The sequence below is a fragment of a genome, unplaced genomic scaffold (genome assembly GCF_019419815.1).
Source record: "Pyrus x bretschneideri cultivar Hongxiangsu unplaced genomic scaffold, Pyrus_bretschneideri_v1 Contig49, whole genome shotgun sequence".
Lineage (NCBI taxonomy): Eukaryota > Viridiplantae > Streptophyta > Magnoliopsida > Rosales > Rosaceae > Pyrus > Pyrus x bretschneideri.
The window spans coordinates 1,128,500-1,145,000 of record NW_025999786.1 but is presented as its reverse complement, the minus strand read 5'-3'; the positions used below and the strand labels follow the sequence as shown (position 1 = coordinate 1,145,000).

At 35.9% G+C, this 16,501-nt stretch overlaps 1 protein-coding gene and 1 pseudogene across 1 annotated transcript; one reads left to right on the top strand and one right to left on the bottom strand.

Moving 5' to 3' along the window:
- Positions 1-1,682: 1,682 nt before the first annotated feature.
- LOC103938702 lies at positions 1,683-12,053 on the bottom strand (annotated as a pseudogene).
- A 2,980-nt stretch (positions 12,054-15,033) lies between these two features.
- Positions 15,034-16,501, top strand: LOC103956092 (2-oxoglutarate-dependent dioxygenase 19-like). Its single transcript, XM_048568824.1, has 2 exons — positions 15,034-15,325; positions 15,478-16,501. The coding sequence occupies exons 1-2, from the start codon at positions 15,077-15,079 to the stop codon at positions 16,294-16,296; spliced, it is 1,068 nt and encodes a 355-aa protein (XP_048424781.1). The 5' UTR covers positions 15,034-15,076; the 3' UTR covers positions 16,297-16,501.

The window sequence follows — 16,501 nt, the reverse complement described above, 5'->3', positions numbered from 1 at the left end:
TAAGAGTTTGGCTCATTGTCTCACCATGAGCCTTCATTTTGTTGGCTATAGTGAGAGTACGAGCAAAGAAATTGTCAACAGTCTCACCCTCCTTCATGTGTAGAGTCTCAAAGTCCCTCCGAAGTGCTTGCAACTGTGCCCTCTTCACCTTGGTAGAGCCTTGATATTTCTGTTTCATAGAGTCCCAAATACCCTTTGATGTGTCTCTGTCGAGTATAGTCTCCAAGATACTCCGGTCTATAGCTTGAAAAAGGTAATTTTTTACCTTTAAGTCCTTCAGCTTCTGCCCCTCAATCAATTTGCTTTGTGCTTCTCCCTGGTTCTCAACCCCTTGTGTCACCACCTGTGAAATCCCATTCTCGATGAGATCCCAATACTCCTTGGAACGGAGAAAGTTCTCCATCAACATTGCCCAATGATCGTAATGTCCGTCAAATTTGGGAATGGCCGGCTGCACAAAACCACTGCTATTGCTCTCTGCCATTCTGCTTGACTCCCTTACTCTGAAAGAAAACTGCAGTTTCCTTCCACACACACTCACAATCAGGCCCCTGTGATGGGGCTCTGATGCCAAATGTTAAGAACACTCAGAACAAATTATACCACACGAGTTTGAATGAAAAGTCCTTATTTATTGCAAACAAACTGTAGGCATATATATAGCCTTTTACAAAGAGATAAAATCAAAATAACAACCCACGTTTACAACATCCTAAAACGTGGTAACAGACTAAGAGGAAATCGTCAAAGCACTAATCACTAATCCCTGAAGAATAGGACTTATTAACAAACTGAAATAGCTAAAAGATCGGATCTATCAATTTTAATTCAAAATCTCCAAATCGAAACCTTAATTTTAATTCAAAATCCCCAAATCAAAACCCTAATTACAATTCAAAATCTCAAAACGAAACCCTAATTCACTTTCAAAACCTCCCAATTCCGTGGAATTTCGAAACCTAATCCCCACTTCAGAATCCCAAATCAAAACGTTAATTAAATTTGACAAATTAAGGTTAAATTTCTTATGTTGTGCACTGCAGCCATCGGAGCCTTGGAGGGTAAACCGTGAAAGACAGAGAAAAGTGTCAAGAGAGAGACTCGAGTGAAAGGAGTCTCAACAGAGAGAGAGCCAATGTGTGGTGAGGTGTCTCGTTTGGGACTACTTTAAAAAGCAGTTATGCTCAAAAACATTTGCAATAAATGTGTTGTCACATTAAGCACTTCAAGTGTTTTTTGAATCCAAAAATACTTTTAACTTTTTCTACCAAACATGAATAAAAACCCTTTGCCACTTAGTACTACGGTCTAGTGGTATTCCTTTTTTACTTGTAAGTGAAGGGTCTTAGGTTCGATTTTCGCCAAAAGCGAGTTTAAACCACATTATTGCTAGCCCATTGAGAGACTAAGCCCACCCCCTCCCCCTTAGTGTAAATAATATCATTTGTTCAAAAAAATTAAAAAATAAAAATCATTTGGGCATTTTAAAAGAACTTCTAAATAGACCTTTAAGTTTTAGGAATGATATTAAACTGTTTTCTCTTCTCGACATTATAACCTATAGTACAATACCTTGGCATATAAAATGTGCAGGATAAAATGGTTTACGGGCACCATATATTGTCACCCTTATTAGCTATTTCCAACCATATTTAGGGAAAACAGCAAAGGATCAAAGTTAATGCAAAGTCCAATTCAATTCTTTATTATTCAAAATCTATATAACGTTTATATATAGGATTTGAAACTCAAGCTCTCTTACAACAAAAATAGAGGTGGAGTGCTACTAGACCATTTGATCATTGGCAATCTAATTTATTTCAAGTCATGAAATATGATACAAACTATTAATAAAGTGTTCATGTCATAAAAAAAGAGGCAGAAATGGTTATGGAAGAGGTTGAAAATCTTCCAGAGGTTGTAGAAAGCGTGGCAATTTTCGGAAGAAGTAGCATATGAACTCCCTCATGATAGCAAACTAAAAGAAACTGTCTTGACCGTAGAACACGCTTCCAAAGTGGCAGCTCACGATATAGATGAAAGCGTATACGTGACATTTCATATTTCTGACGGTGCATCTGCAAAAACATATAGAGAGATGGAAGAATTGAAGCAATACCTGGGCGACACGAACAAGACTCTTGTAGCAGTAGAGCGGCAGCTAGAGCCTGTTATCGATAGACTGCAAAAAAAAAAAGCAATGAATAATTCCAAAGAAAGAAAGTAATCCAAAAGAAAAGCTCCATATCCATGCTATTTCTTCCAGTACAATTTCATGATCACAGACATTGACAAAGGTATGATCAAACTCGATCGTTCAACTTGTCTAAAATCATCTGCTATTCTGACTGCGCATGACTGGGTAAACCACCTTAGTCTGGGAGGGGGACTAGGAGGGGTTTAGGCCCGATCCAAGCAGAAGGAATGGCAGGTGTCGCTAAATGAATATCATGTTTTCTAGAAGTCAATATACATCCTTTTGGATTTATATAGGCCCTTTGCAATTCCACTTGGTAAAGAAATAGTCAACATATAATTAACAAAGTCTGCAGTGGATAATAAAATTTGATGCATGGTTTGGAGAGACATATTTCATTAGTATATTTTTCTTCAAATTATCACCTAGATTAGCAAATGGCATATTCGACGTAAACATGAAGGGTGGGGAAGAGATAGTCAAAGTTCCCAACAGCTAATGTGTATATATATTCGTACCGGAAAGGAGAAAAAATGACTGGTAGCATTACAGTGAACATTGGCGAATGTCCTGGTGCTTTTGCAAACTCTTGAGCATGGTCACTTTTGTAAATGGTGAACCGGATATATCTCACTGCAGGGATCCGAATTTACAGATATTGATCTCAGCAATCAATCCATCCATAAAGCCGCAGAGCTAAAAAACCGCACTTCTCAAGAGCAATTGCTTGAGTATGATTCCATCTTGAGTGTTTTCCTCATGCAGTCGAGGCATTCTTCTGGAGTCCCTGAAGGGCGAGCAACCTGCCATGCAAGTATCTTTTGTTGCTGCCAAGTAAAGGATACATTAGCATTTATGTATCCCAACACAGCTATGTATTTTTTTAAGTATAAATAGACACTTATTTATATAATATGTAATAAACTTACTTAATCCACCTAGGCAGTTAGGTCCCAGCCCACCGCCCATTAGCGTCTAACATTTTTTAGAACCTAATTTATAAATTTCATCTAAAAAAAAATTGATCTACCTAATATTTATACGTATTTTTGGCATAAGTTCGAAAGGTTTAAAGAGGAACTGGCCCATGTTGACCCCAGCTAATTAAAGAGGAGGTGGGGAGGTACGCAATAAAAATGAAATGTCACCTTCCACGCATGTTGTTCTTTTCATTATTTGGGCACCCACCTTTATTTGGGCACCCACCGTTGGTGAATAGACTTTTACTAGTAATAGTGCCCGCGCGTTGCCGCGTGTTTAAAAAATGTATAGAATATATGTGCATTCATATTAGGTGTATTATTTACAATTGTATTTATACACATAATAATTTGTACCTGAAAGTTATATTGACCGTCGCTTCCCAATTTTTTTGTTTTATTTGTGATGATGTACATGCTTCTGTGTTATGATTTGAGAAAATAGAAGCTGTTAGTACAAATAACTAAGAATGTTAAAGAAGAAGAACGGTTTTTATAATTGGTAAAGAAATTGGGTAATTTTTGCAGTTTTTAAATAAATTTAATAATATACTACAAAGAAAACTGCAAGGTACCTATTATTTTGATCAGCAATCTTCTCCAAATAGTAACACTGAATGGTGGCATAAACTGTCATAGCCTTCAAAAATGACAATTGGCAAAAACCTGTTTATATCGGAGATAAAATTTTAATGACATTCATAGGATAAAACCTGTTATTATTGTTCTAATATTATTGTAATAAAAAAATTAAAAAAATTAAAAAATTAAAAAAAAAAAAAAGAAGAAAAAGCATTGATTGCTTTCTTTGTAAATTGAATTTACATACCATATGAGAGGTTAATCTAGCTTTGATCGAGATTTGTAGTACATGCTGAAGTTCTCAATGATTGACGGTGATGGTATACAATTGATTGACTCGTTTCAGATGAAGACAACTGTGAACATTTCTGAGCCAAAAGCTGTTGTGGAGTTGGTTAGAGAATTAGGCAATATATGTAAAAACTGAGAATTGTTCCAAGTGATGAACCATGGATATAAAGGAGTTTTATTTTATAGTGGAAAACAACATAAAACAATAAAAGAAAATCTTTACAAATTCGTTTGAACTTCCTATACCATATGTTACCGGGTTTTCAATTTTACACACAAATGTGCCTATCTTATTTGCAGCACGAAACCAACAATAACATATAACAAAAGGTTGAGTGTTTACCTGCCAATGTAGCAATAGGTACGAACACTATAGCTCCAATTCAAAGGTCAAACCTTTCTGCAAATAAACCACTCTACGTTTCACCAATTTATTCCATCTCACCACGAAAACTAAGCAAACACAAACCCACATTACAAAATTAACATTTAATATGCATAAAATTGTCCACTAATTCTTAGTTCTTCTATGCATTGCGGGATCATATGCTAACTTGCAATTGATGTTATAATTTGTGAATTTTATGTAAACAACCCTTAAGTTTATATCTTGACAGTTAAGACGTAAGAAAAGCTAAAATATATTTACTCTGATTGATTAAATTACTTAGTCTAATTCCCAAAATATGTAATGTACAACATGGTCATCTTTACACATGTATTATGGAACAAACCAAAACCAAATTAAGGAATTTTAATTTAAAAACAAAGGTAAAACATAAGGTACAAATTACACTAAAGTATGGACATTGCATCCAAAAAAAGAATGGATCATTTACTGTCAAGTTAATATTGTAATCTCTTATTACATTATTAAGGTCTTCTTCGTACTGCAAAGATAATAAACAAAGTTTAAGTCCACTAATCTTGAGGCCAAATAAGAAATAATATATAATTAAAAACTAAAATAGCTGACAAATAATTTGATCAAAGTGAATAGAAGATGAGCTGACAATGCCATACCCTACGATCAATGATAATTTGATACAATGCGACGTGGAAATTGCTTAGCCCATCTACTGAAGACTAAATGTGTGAAAAAATAGGCTGCAAAAGAAGAGCAAATGAAGCATAAGTTGAAAAAGAATATTTGGTCACAAATGACCTTACTGTTAAAAGTAAATTATAAGAACTTACCATGGGTATTGATGGGAAGCAGGAGACTGTTCGTAAAGATTTATCTATTACCAAAGAATTAGTGAAACACATGACTAAAATCAAATTCCTATCTACCCAAGTCTTTATACAACTAAAAAAGTTGGGAACATTTAATCATAACCTGGAAGAAGAATTCATTTGGTGATTTGATTCAAACCTGGCTGAAATCTTCGAGTCTTCTTATGATTTCAAACGTCTCCAAACCACCTGGTGTTTCAAAAAAACATCAAGCCCAATAAATACTACTCACACAACAAAAATTAATAAATATAAAAACCGAATTTGTTCAAATCAACACAAAAAACCAAAAACTCATAGGAGCTTCCTTCTGAGAATCTCAAACTCTAACCATTTCAAAAAAAGTTCTTCGCATTTCCTCAAATACGTGCTAAACTCTCTCCTACTGCTCAAAATGCAAATGAGTACTTGAGATATACAGAACCACATTTAAGTTAAAGCTATACTGGACTAAATGACATTCAAAACCACAAACACCAAAACAAAGATGAATTCAACACCTTGAATGTGTAATACTCATATCTAAATCCAATTTGAAACATAATTTTCGCCCTTAAAATTTTTTCAACAAATGAACAATCAATTTAGGAAAGCAACTACAATGCAACTGAAGAGCTGTTCGACTTAGCTCCATTTAGTATGGCCAAAAGCTTGAAAAACAGCTTAGAAGCACAATTCCAAATATTACCAAAAGCAAGCATCTTTGGGGTAAAGAGCCCACTTTCCCAAACAGAGCTTTAAGTTCATGCCACATGATTCGGATTAATTTATCACTAATATAAGTTCTAAAATGGTAAAAAATGAGGAAATACACCTACCACCCTGTTCACTGTGATCTTTGAAATCCAAGTTCCACTACGTAACCCTCTGCATAGCTGCGTAACTTCCAGTGACGAACATGGTTTCAGAATATGTAAACTTCAGAACTTAATTCATTCTATAAAATAGAATAAAAAAGTTGATTTACACTTGTAAGGCATGTTCCAATGTTGATATAAAGTTGAGTCAGCTGATTTGTGACCACCAACTGTAAACGAAAAATGTAAATGCTAAGTTAGTTTACATGTTTAAATCTTTTGGTGAATGCTAAGTTATGTTATTATGTATGATGGCATGCCAAAGACCAAATAAAAAAAATAACAGTAAAGAGTTAAAACTCAAAGTTGAAATACCATCTTCAATGTACCATCATATGCTAGCATTTAAAGTTGAATTGTTAAAATTTAAATCCTATGATCAACTCACCTTTCTTAATCTTTTCTGGAGGAATAAACAGAACGTTTCTTCTACTCTTCTTTAACCACTGCACTAAAAAAAACATTAATGTTTAAATATTAAAATTGAAGATCTTAAATTCATAAGTTAAAAACTTAAAAGCTAGTTAAAATAAACATCCATCACAACAATAGCACGGAAATTAAGTTGTTTTATTTCTGAGCATTTTTTTGGCAATCAAACGGAGGAAATCTGTGTTAAACTAAACACGCAATGGTTGTTAAATTTAGTTCTTTAAATTTATAAAAAATTTTAACATGTGAGTTGATCCGTACTTTTTAATTTGGTTTGGAAATGGGGTAAGATCATGTTGGTTTAAAACAATTGTTAACATGTTATGGTGGAATATATTATACCAAGGATTAAACAAATAGTTGTCATTTATTTCTTGCAATGCATTCACTGTTAATGAATAGTGACATCAAATTGATAAGTTTGTAGCTACATAGGAAAAAAGACTAATAGGTATTATGCACATAAGTAATCAACCAAAACCTCTTTCCACATCAACTAATCAATAGCTTTAACTGTTAAAAAAAACAAAAAAATTGATTCGAAAGACCTCTGTAACTATTGTAATTTTCAGTTTCTAACTCATTCTTTTGATCAATATCATCTGAATCAGTGTAATTTCGTCAAATTCTAATCCATATGATCACTTGTGTGCCTAAAAACTAATCTACTCTTAACAGCAGCACAAAAAAAAAAAAAAAAAAAAAAAAACTTGGAAAAACGAAGTTGTGTGCCTAAAGGCTTCGTTTTAAAAGACAGAAAAGGGCGTAAGAACCTTACCTTAGGAATTTTCCCAACTCCGCTCAACCTTTTTACCCACCCTAAAAAATACTTCAAATCCGATCCACCTACTAAAACACACCCAAAAAAAAAAAAAAAAAATTAGTAAACTAATAAACTTAATTATATATGATCATTTCACCACATATTTCAAATTAATTGGTGAAAAAATTAATTAATTAAAATGAGTTTAAAATAAACATAAAAACCAATAATAATTGTGATTGTCCATTTTCTGCTCCCTGGACTTTCCACTTGGAGTTCAAGATAGCACGAAACCACTAAAAAAAAAACTATTCAATTTCTGAGGCCAGAGAACAAAACCAAGCAAACACCACCAATGCAACAGAAACAACATGGTAAAACAGAGTTTTAGAGGGAAAAAAAAAAACAGAGGACTTTAATTTTACGTCGATCGAGCAATCGATCTAGACGAAAACCCTAAATCTCGAAGACCAAGATTTCCTAAAACGAAAATTCGAATTAGATGGAACAGCCACACACAAATCATCGAAAAAAAAGAAGAAAAGTTTTGAAGAAAAAACTCAGACCTTAATCAGAAGGGGTTTGCAAGGTTGTACACAAAAACCCTAAAATTCGCACACCAATTTTCCTGAAACAAAAAAACCCAATCAGATCAAACAACCACACTGAAAACATAAAAAAATTAAAAAAAAAATTAAAAAAAAAAAAGGAAACAATCAGTGCAAAACGCAAAGACTTTAATTTTACAGCGATCGATCTGCAAATTTCTTCCCAATCAAAGAAAAGACAAAAAAAATATAAGCAGAGAAACCACCTGAAACAGTGAAATCACCCGGAAAAGAAACTCTTCATACGACACACGATCGACGCAGAGAGAGAAGCAGGGAAACACGAAGGATTGACGCAGGGAGAAAAGCACGGAAACAGAGAGGAAGAGAAAGGGAAAAGCGACGGAAGAAAATGGAAGAGAATTAAGCAAGGAAACACGAAGATCGAACAGGGAAAAAAGCAGAGAGAAACAGAGAGCAGGCAAAAGGGAAAAGCAACGGAAGAAAATGAGAGAGGGTTCGAGCACCTTCCCATATGTAGACTCAGGGCAAAATCGCCAATTCATGTAGCATCTTTTAAAGGGCTGAAAACCGTGCGTTAGATCAGGGGTAAAACCGGATTGGCACTGTTAATGAACAGTGCCAATCCACCGGCTTTTAGTATATATAGAATATCCTATATGAGATTTTACATTTAATATTATCGATGTTTTTTGTTACAAAAACTTAATATCTAGTAATATGTAGTTTTTTTTTTAACAAATAGTAATACGTAGTTAAGTTGAGTAGCTTGCCTTATTTTATTATTTAGATCCAAATTTACACCATTGGTCCGTGCAATCAAGACTGTTAAATGAGCATAGCTTTCAATCGTCGGATGGAAAAGTAGAAATAATTTTTGTCATTATTAAAAGATAATATTATGGTTTTTATCATAATAATTATCTTTTAATATGAATTATCCTAACATCTTCTTCAACCAAATAAATAGGATGTAAATTATATCCCCAAGCAAGTGGTACAGTTTAAATTGAGTTGGGATGTGTATGGACGTGTGGATTGGATATGCTACAAGATGATATTAAAGATGCAGAAGCCTAGATAGGCTTGGTTTTTAGAGGTGATATGATAAGCCTAGGATTTGATGGTGATGAAGTTATGATGAGGTAAGAAGCCTAGATAGGCTAGACTTTTGATTATGAGTTTGAAAAGTCAAGATGCGCTTTTATCTTGTTTGGAAAGCCACCCATCCATTTGGATGAAAGGTTGCAGAATTTAGATGAACATGGAAACAGTGACGTGATGTAGCAGGAGGTTTACCATGCATGAAGAGATAAAAGATTATGATGGTGGGACCGAATATCCTTGGTAGGATGCTAAGAATTTTGGTCAGATGGCAACACCTGTAAGAGTTGGAGATAAAATCATAGTATATCAGGTTGCTGCAAATGAACACATGGTTTCGGTTTGCGTGAGATGGTACGACTAAAGAATGGGCTTTGGCCTGTGTAACGTAAATTGCTTTATGAGTTTGAAAAACGATTGGATTTTGCAACAGGTGTCCAACAAGTGTCATCCGCCAATGCCAGTATAGCAGTATCATGAAGTTGACGAAACATGACTCTAGAATGCTTCAAGTGCTACTAACTTACTTTTGTAGGATAACTTTTCCAATCAATTCACTCGTAACTACTATGAAAAGCAATTTTCAACCGCTGTTATTACATGTTCTATAAACATCGGGCATATTTAATTTCATGGTCCAGGTATTTGCCAGAATCTATAACACAATGCTTACATCTCTAAGGTATATATGAGTATTAAAATCATCATGTGGATAATAGTTAACATAACGATCTTACCTGACTTGCAATGATGTATGACGAGCTCGGAGTACACCGCACTTGCAATGGAACAAATGACGGGAAGGATAAACAGACTTTAATTTTCCATAAGACAGTACTTGAGACTTAAACATAGAAACAACACAGCAGAAATACTAACCCACTGAATGGTGGCGTATTATTCAGTCATTTGATATATGGAACGCCTGTAAGAACTCTTAATTATTCCCTCTTCAAAACAATCCAGACATCATAAAATTGTCACATATAAGTTCCATTACCTCCACCAAAACTGATTTTCAGTTCTACTCTAACGAATTTGAAGTATCACAATTCTTCTGAATCAGAATCGCCTTGAAGTTGTGGGCCTTTTCAGTCAACCCAATGTCTGTGAAAGCGTGCAAAACCCTACTGCAGGCAGTAACAGAAAAATCTGTAGTAGTTGATTGCTTCCACCGATCAATAACTTCTCCGACTTCTTTTAATTGCCCAAGCATTAGATATGAAGAAAGAACGCAAATATAGTTGCTACTTGTCATCTTTTGTCCAGTCATTATCAAGGATTTCCATATCTGATCAATCCTTTCCTTATTTCCTAAACTAGCATGCAGAATAATGAGAAAGTCATACGTAATCCATTCTCTTTGTGTGATTCGTTTCTCAGCTTCAACTACTAGAGTGTCGGACTCTGCATTCACAAGATGCCCAACACTAACATATATATTTGTCAGGTTAATATATCTCTCCCAGCCTTCACCAAAACCAGGATCATGTCTCATTTCAACTACAATCTGTCGAAGCTGATCAATCTTTAGGGTTGCAGCACATGAACTAATCCAAAGATTGTATGTGAAGATATCTGGTTCAACCTTGTGCCGTTTCAGATCTTCCACAACTAAAGAGACCTTCTCAACTTGCCCCACTGACATGTACATAGTCATCATCTCATTGTAAGTAAGGGCACTCAGGGACAGGTTAGATCCTTTTATTCTCTCATAGAGGTTCTCAGCCTTTTCCGTCAATTTTGCCCCAGCATAAGAGTGGAGGAGAGCAGTATATGTCTCATTTGTTTTTGCGGTAAGAGATAGACTTTCAAAGTAGCGCTCTGCTGCATCAATGCCAAAAACTTTGGTCATCAAGACAATGCGGACTGAATAGTCAGAATCCGATAACTCAAATTCATTATGGCTGACCAACCACTCGGATATCTGCAAGCTTGTACAAATCACAAACAGAATCCAATGAACACTCAGAAATTATGATAGAAACAGAGAACTGAAAGTGGCATATGAAGAGTACAATGGAAAAACTTATAGGGATTTAAACGGGAGAGTTACTATCCGTTTTTCAATGCTCATGCTTACCCTGTGACTTACGATAATACTCGGATTAAGAAATTGACACCAAATCATTTAAACCCAGTAAAAAAAATTAAAAAAAAAAAAGGCCAACCCTTTCTATTGTAAATGTAAAATTTATTGGGAATTGACCGAAATGATGAAAATACAAATCCTAATTCCTAAAATGATCACATTTTGGGATTTTATCAATAGAGTGTCAACATTTCATCAACAACATCATTAATGTTTGATCGATATGTGGTCCTTGTTTGACTCATTTCTGCAATTGGAATTTGCAAATCCTCATTTCCGCCAAATTTTCGCATTTTATTCAGTCTATTACAGCGCAATCTTATTCATTTAACCATTCCTTGGTCCTGTTCTATTGTATCCTAGAAAGCATGTATTCTGCTGCAGATGAACAAGGTGGCAACGAAAAAAGTTAATTAGACCTAAGATTATGCAACTACTCCAAAGAGATGACAACACTAGGGAGCCCCAATCCAAGCTTTCAACTTTCCATCGTTTTCTTGCCAACCAAACACAATAAAGTTCTCATCAAAAGGTCTACGTTAATCAGAAATCAAACCCCAATTGCTGAACTGAATCAAATATTGACAACATATCGATTAAACAGCAACCACGACATGCTAACAAGAAGAGAACCAACCTCGAGGGCGTGCTTGTAACGGTGAGACTTGCTGAGGTCTTTAGAGATCTGGCGGGGGTCCGAGATGGAAATTTGGTTGCCTTCGCAGACCCATCTTTGAAGGACGTTGGTGGCGCTTCGCTAGGGCTGCCTGAGCCTCAACACTCTGCTCTTGAGGTCGTCACTTCCCTCAGAATCTTGGACAAACTCAGTATTCAGCACCTGCTCCTCCTGACGACAGAAATCTTCCAACACCAACGCTAACATTGCTTACGCCGCTGCTCCGTCAGAGAGAGAGCAATAGTGACCGAGACGCCATTGACACTCAACTTTCTAGTTTCTGCTCATGAAGCTCTTAAACTTCGGGGCACACCTGATTGACACTCAACTTTCGCTTTTCGGCCTCCTCGGTCAGCTCAGCTCGGCTCTGCCGAATATTTGGGCCTTCCCGGGCTGGGCCTCACATTAAACTTGTACTACCTTCCCTTATGTTCGAGGTCCATTTGAGTGAATTTCGGTTTTGTCATAGGAGCCGTCATTAATGCAAGTTGACATCTATTTCTTCGTTCAACATTCATTTCATCTATACGGAGTTATTCAATCCAAGTCAATCTTAGATGCAAAACAACCGATCGGCTGTTTTTGGGGTTGCTATTGACTCGGATGGAAACATTCAGTCACAGTGAATTCATTTCATCCAATTTTGAAAGGAATTATATCAAATTTGGTTGCATTAGGTTACAAGTTTAGGCAGCAAACATTGCTTCGGGTTTATTTATAAGCCAAAAATAAATAAAAAAGTGCAAAATTATTTCATAAAATAAGGGAGCCTAGGAGGTGTTTGAAAAGTGTACGTATCACAAATATTCACATTGGAATCTTTTGATGTGGTTTTTGTGTCTTATGGATTCTCTCTTATAACTAATTCATAATTTAAGTGGCGTTACTAATCAATGATTACCATGTAATCAAAAGTGAATAATCCATCAAATAGAGACTTGTCATGTGATAATTTGTCGACAAGAGTATCTCTCGTCTTTTGGGGTTTGGCCTCCATGCTGACCAAAAAATAATACTACTAATAATCTGATTTTTTGCTAAAAAATGAAAACATTGCAGACAGAAAGTGCAAACGAGTCTTATGTTATAAATAGGGAAAAGTGAGGGAGAGATCATTTTTGTTAGAGATAGAAGTGGAACGGGTGCAATGTATCACATAAAGGAGGATGCTGGTAAAAGAGGGGTGGAATATTGGTATTATTACTTTCACTTTTGACCTTGTGTGTTGCAATAAGGTTGCAGACATACCTCTGTATATAGGCGTTTTGATCCGATACAACCTTACATGCATGAAGAAAAATCTTACTTTCCCAACACTTTTCACCTAAGACTTTTAAAAGTTGCCACCAAAATCTAATTTGGTTTGCTTCCTCATATAATTACATATGTGGGATTCGCACTAAATTTCACAACATCTTATATATTTCTCAAGGATATAGTTAACAAAAATATCAAATGTTAGTTCAATGGATATTAACATACCAAAGAGTGAACAACAACCAAAATTGTTAGCGTGCCATGATGCCCTTCTCAAGTTTAGACATCTTGCTGTTCATGAAAACAGGGTTCTCCCCAGGCACATAGTCATAATCTGGCACCTTTACCTTAGAGACGTACATGTTTTCAACTGGACCACAACTCAAAAAACTCCATGTTTAACAACTTTGTAAACAACCCCCTCTACAATCTCTCCCCTGAAAAGCTTGAAGGTGATGGTGCTAAAACAACTGGAAACAACACATCCCCAGTCCGTTTCCTCACTTTACACTCTCCTACACTCTCCATAATTGTGAGTACAAGATAGTATCACAGATCTTTCGTTGCATTTTTCAATGCAAGATCCTCCAGCAGGCGGACTATAAACAACTTTTGAAGCATCGATTCTCACCACTATCTTAAAATCTATATTACAAGAATGTTACTACCAAACACGAATTTCTTATTTTTTGACTCTTTGGATTTTGATAACATACATGTTTCAATGTTTTCATTCTCAACAATCATGGATTAAAATACCAAACGCATTCTTAAATCATAGAAATGAGAAATCCTCTTTGTCATTTTCGTTTTTCTTAATTGTTCTTCAAAATTCATTTTTGTTAGACGTTACCAAAAATACCCTTATTTTCTATTAGTTTGGAATTTGTTTTTGAGTACATAGTCAACATTATTTTGATGTTCTACAAAACATAAACTAATATAGTTTTCTGCATTTTTCACAAAATTTTTATAAATTAAATATTGTTTTCTCAATTTCTCATGGTTTGAGTGTAAGAATATCCCAAATCTAACAGTATAGTATTAGGATTACAAAAAGAAAACAATTTGCAGACTATACTTGCTTATGCACGTAGAATGGCATTAATGAGTAATGACATGCATGTATATGATCCTGAAGTACTTACCTGTCACCATGAGTGCTTCTGGTGCAAGATTGAAGTAGTCTTCTACTTCCAATACCTGGTTTATGAACCCTACTAACTAGCGAAATAGGTTTGCTGTTTTGTGAGATTCAGAGCTTGTTTGGATGTGCTTTTGAAATGACTAAAAGCGCTTTCGGTGAAAATATTTTTAGAACCAATTCTTAGTAAAAATGCAAATAAATTATGGAAAAGCACTTTAAGCATATTTTTATGTGCTTCTTCCAGGAAACACTTTAAGTGCTTTTGGAACCAAAAAAACATTTTCTCTAAAAGCGCTTTCAATAATTTTAAAAGCATATCCAAACAAGCTCTCAGTTGATATGGAAGCAGGGGCTGCTTCTTGTTTATATAGCTAGGGTTTCAACCAGTTCCACCCTATTAAATGAAATGATATCCACCCTAATCTTTTCTAATCAATTAGAGTCCCATCATGATTCTTATACCTTGTATTCTCTTAATAAAAGGCCCATGATTGATTGCATGTAATTATGACTCCAATATGTTTATTCCTTTAAGGCTCCGAGAATCATGAAAGATTTCATTAACTTGATTACTAAGTCAACCATCTCAAAGATTCTCGGCATAATTCATTGTCATTCACAAATGGTTTTACATTGAGTTCATTTAAGTAAACAAGCTGCCAAACGCATTTAAGTAAACAAATGGTTTTACATCGAGTCACTTGCCCAACAAATTTAAACTAAATTTAGATATAAACATTGGTTTCATGTGGGGAAAAAATAAAGATTTCTTGCCTATAAAAATAAACCATTCTGTATATTTGCCGTCCATCCCTACTCAAACACACTGATTAGTTCCCCAATTCTCAAGACAAGCATACTCTCTCTCAGACACACACACACACACACACACAATGGCACCTTCAATGACTTCAATGGAGGCATCAATTGGTAATGAGTCCAAAGTAGCTAGCATCAAAACCCTAGCTGACTCAGGTGCTCTCACTTCTGTACCTTCGGAGTACACCTACACCAAAAATCCCAACGACATGGGAGATGCAAACGACCCAGAACATTCAATCCCCATGATTGATTTTGCTCTTCTCACCTCTGCCTACCCTGATCAACGGGCACAAATGATCCAGAAGGTATTCACGCTCACAGTTTGTCATTCTACGATACAAACTCAATATTTGACTTTTGTAATATACACTTACTAGTTATTAATATATGCTTGAGCATGTGGCAAATTAATTGAAGAATGCTAATAATAATGAAACATGAATTAATTATTTTCATACGCGATGTCTTTTAGATGATCAACCACGGTGTACCAGAGAGCTTGATGGAAGCAATGGTCGACGCGTGCCAAAGATTTTTTGAGCTGCCGGAGGAGGAGAAGAAGGAGTTCCAAACAAGGAACCTGCTGGACCCAATCAAGTGCGGCACCAGCTTCAACGTCGCAATCGACAAAGTGCGCCTCTGGAGGGATCATCTGAAGGTCATCGCACACCCCGAGTTCAACTCACTCTACACACCGGCTGGATACGGTGAGGTTTCATTGGAGTTCAGCAAAAGAACCCGAGCAGTGGCAACCGAAATATTGAGTGGAATATCAGAGAGCTTGCGATTGGAGGCCGATTACATTGCTAAGGCCATGAATTGGGATCGCGGCTTGCAAATTCTGGCAGCGAATTACTACCCGGCTTGCCCGCAGCCTGACCTGGCAATCGGTATTCCTCCTCATACCGATCACGGACTAGTGACGCTCTTGATTCAGAATGATATGTGTGGCCTTGAAGTCAAGCACAATGATAAGTGGGTCTTGGTGAATTCCGCTCCGGGCTCTTTTATTGTTAACGTTGGTGATCAAATGCAGATTCTGACAAACGACAAGTACAAGAGCATATGGCATCGAGCAACTGTGAACAACACAGCAACGAGGATATCGATCGCCATACCACATGGACCGGCACTGGACACGCCCACTCTACCGATCCCGGAGTTGCTAGAAAAGGAAGGTGAAACAGCAAAGTACATTGGAATGACATATGAGAAATTCATGGAACTTCAGGCAAGCCCCGCTGCCTACATGGTGCCTTGCTTGGATCACCTGCGCGTCAAGGACAATTGAAGTAGTCAATCTCCTTAAAGAGATTCAATCTACTTTCTATGAGAGATTCAGAGCAGCAGTTGTCCAATAATTCCCATGTTGGTCGTTTTCTTGATTTCATTCTACATTTATTCTTTTGTTCTTGGCCTGAAGACTCAGATTTTATTTGTAAATCATTATTGCATTCTTATGAAATATTGACCAATAAAATAGATATCGATTTTAA

Coding starts and splice junctions, on each gene's coding strand:
- LOC103956092 (XM_048568824.1), top strand. CDS start 15,077: ATGGCACCTTCAATGACTTCAATGGAGGCATCAATTGGTAATGAGTCC. Junction 15,326..15,477: donor AGAAGGTATTCACGCTCACA/GTTTGTCATTCT, acceptor GATGTCTTTTAG/ATGATCAACCACGGTGTACC.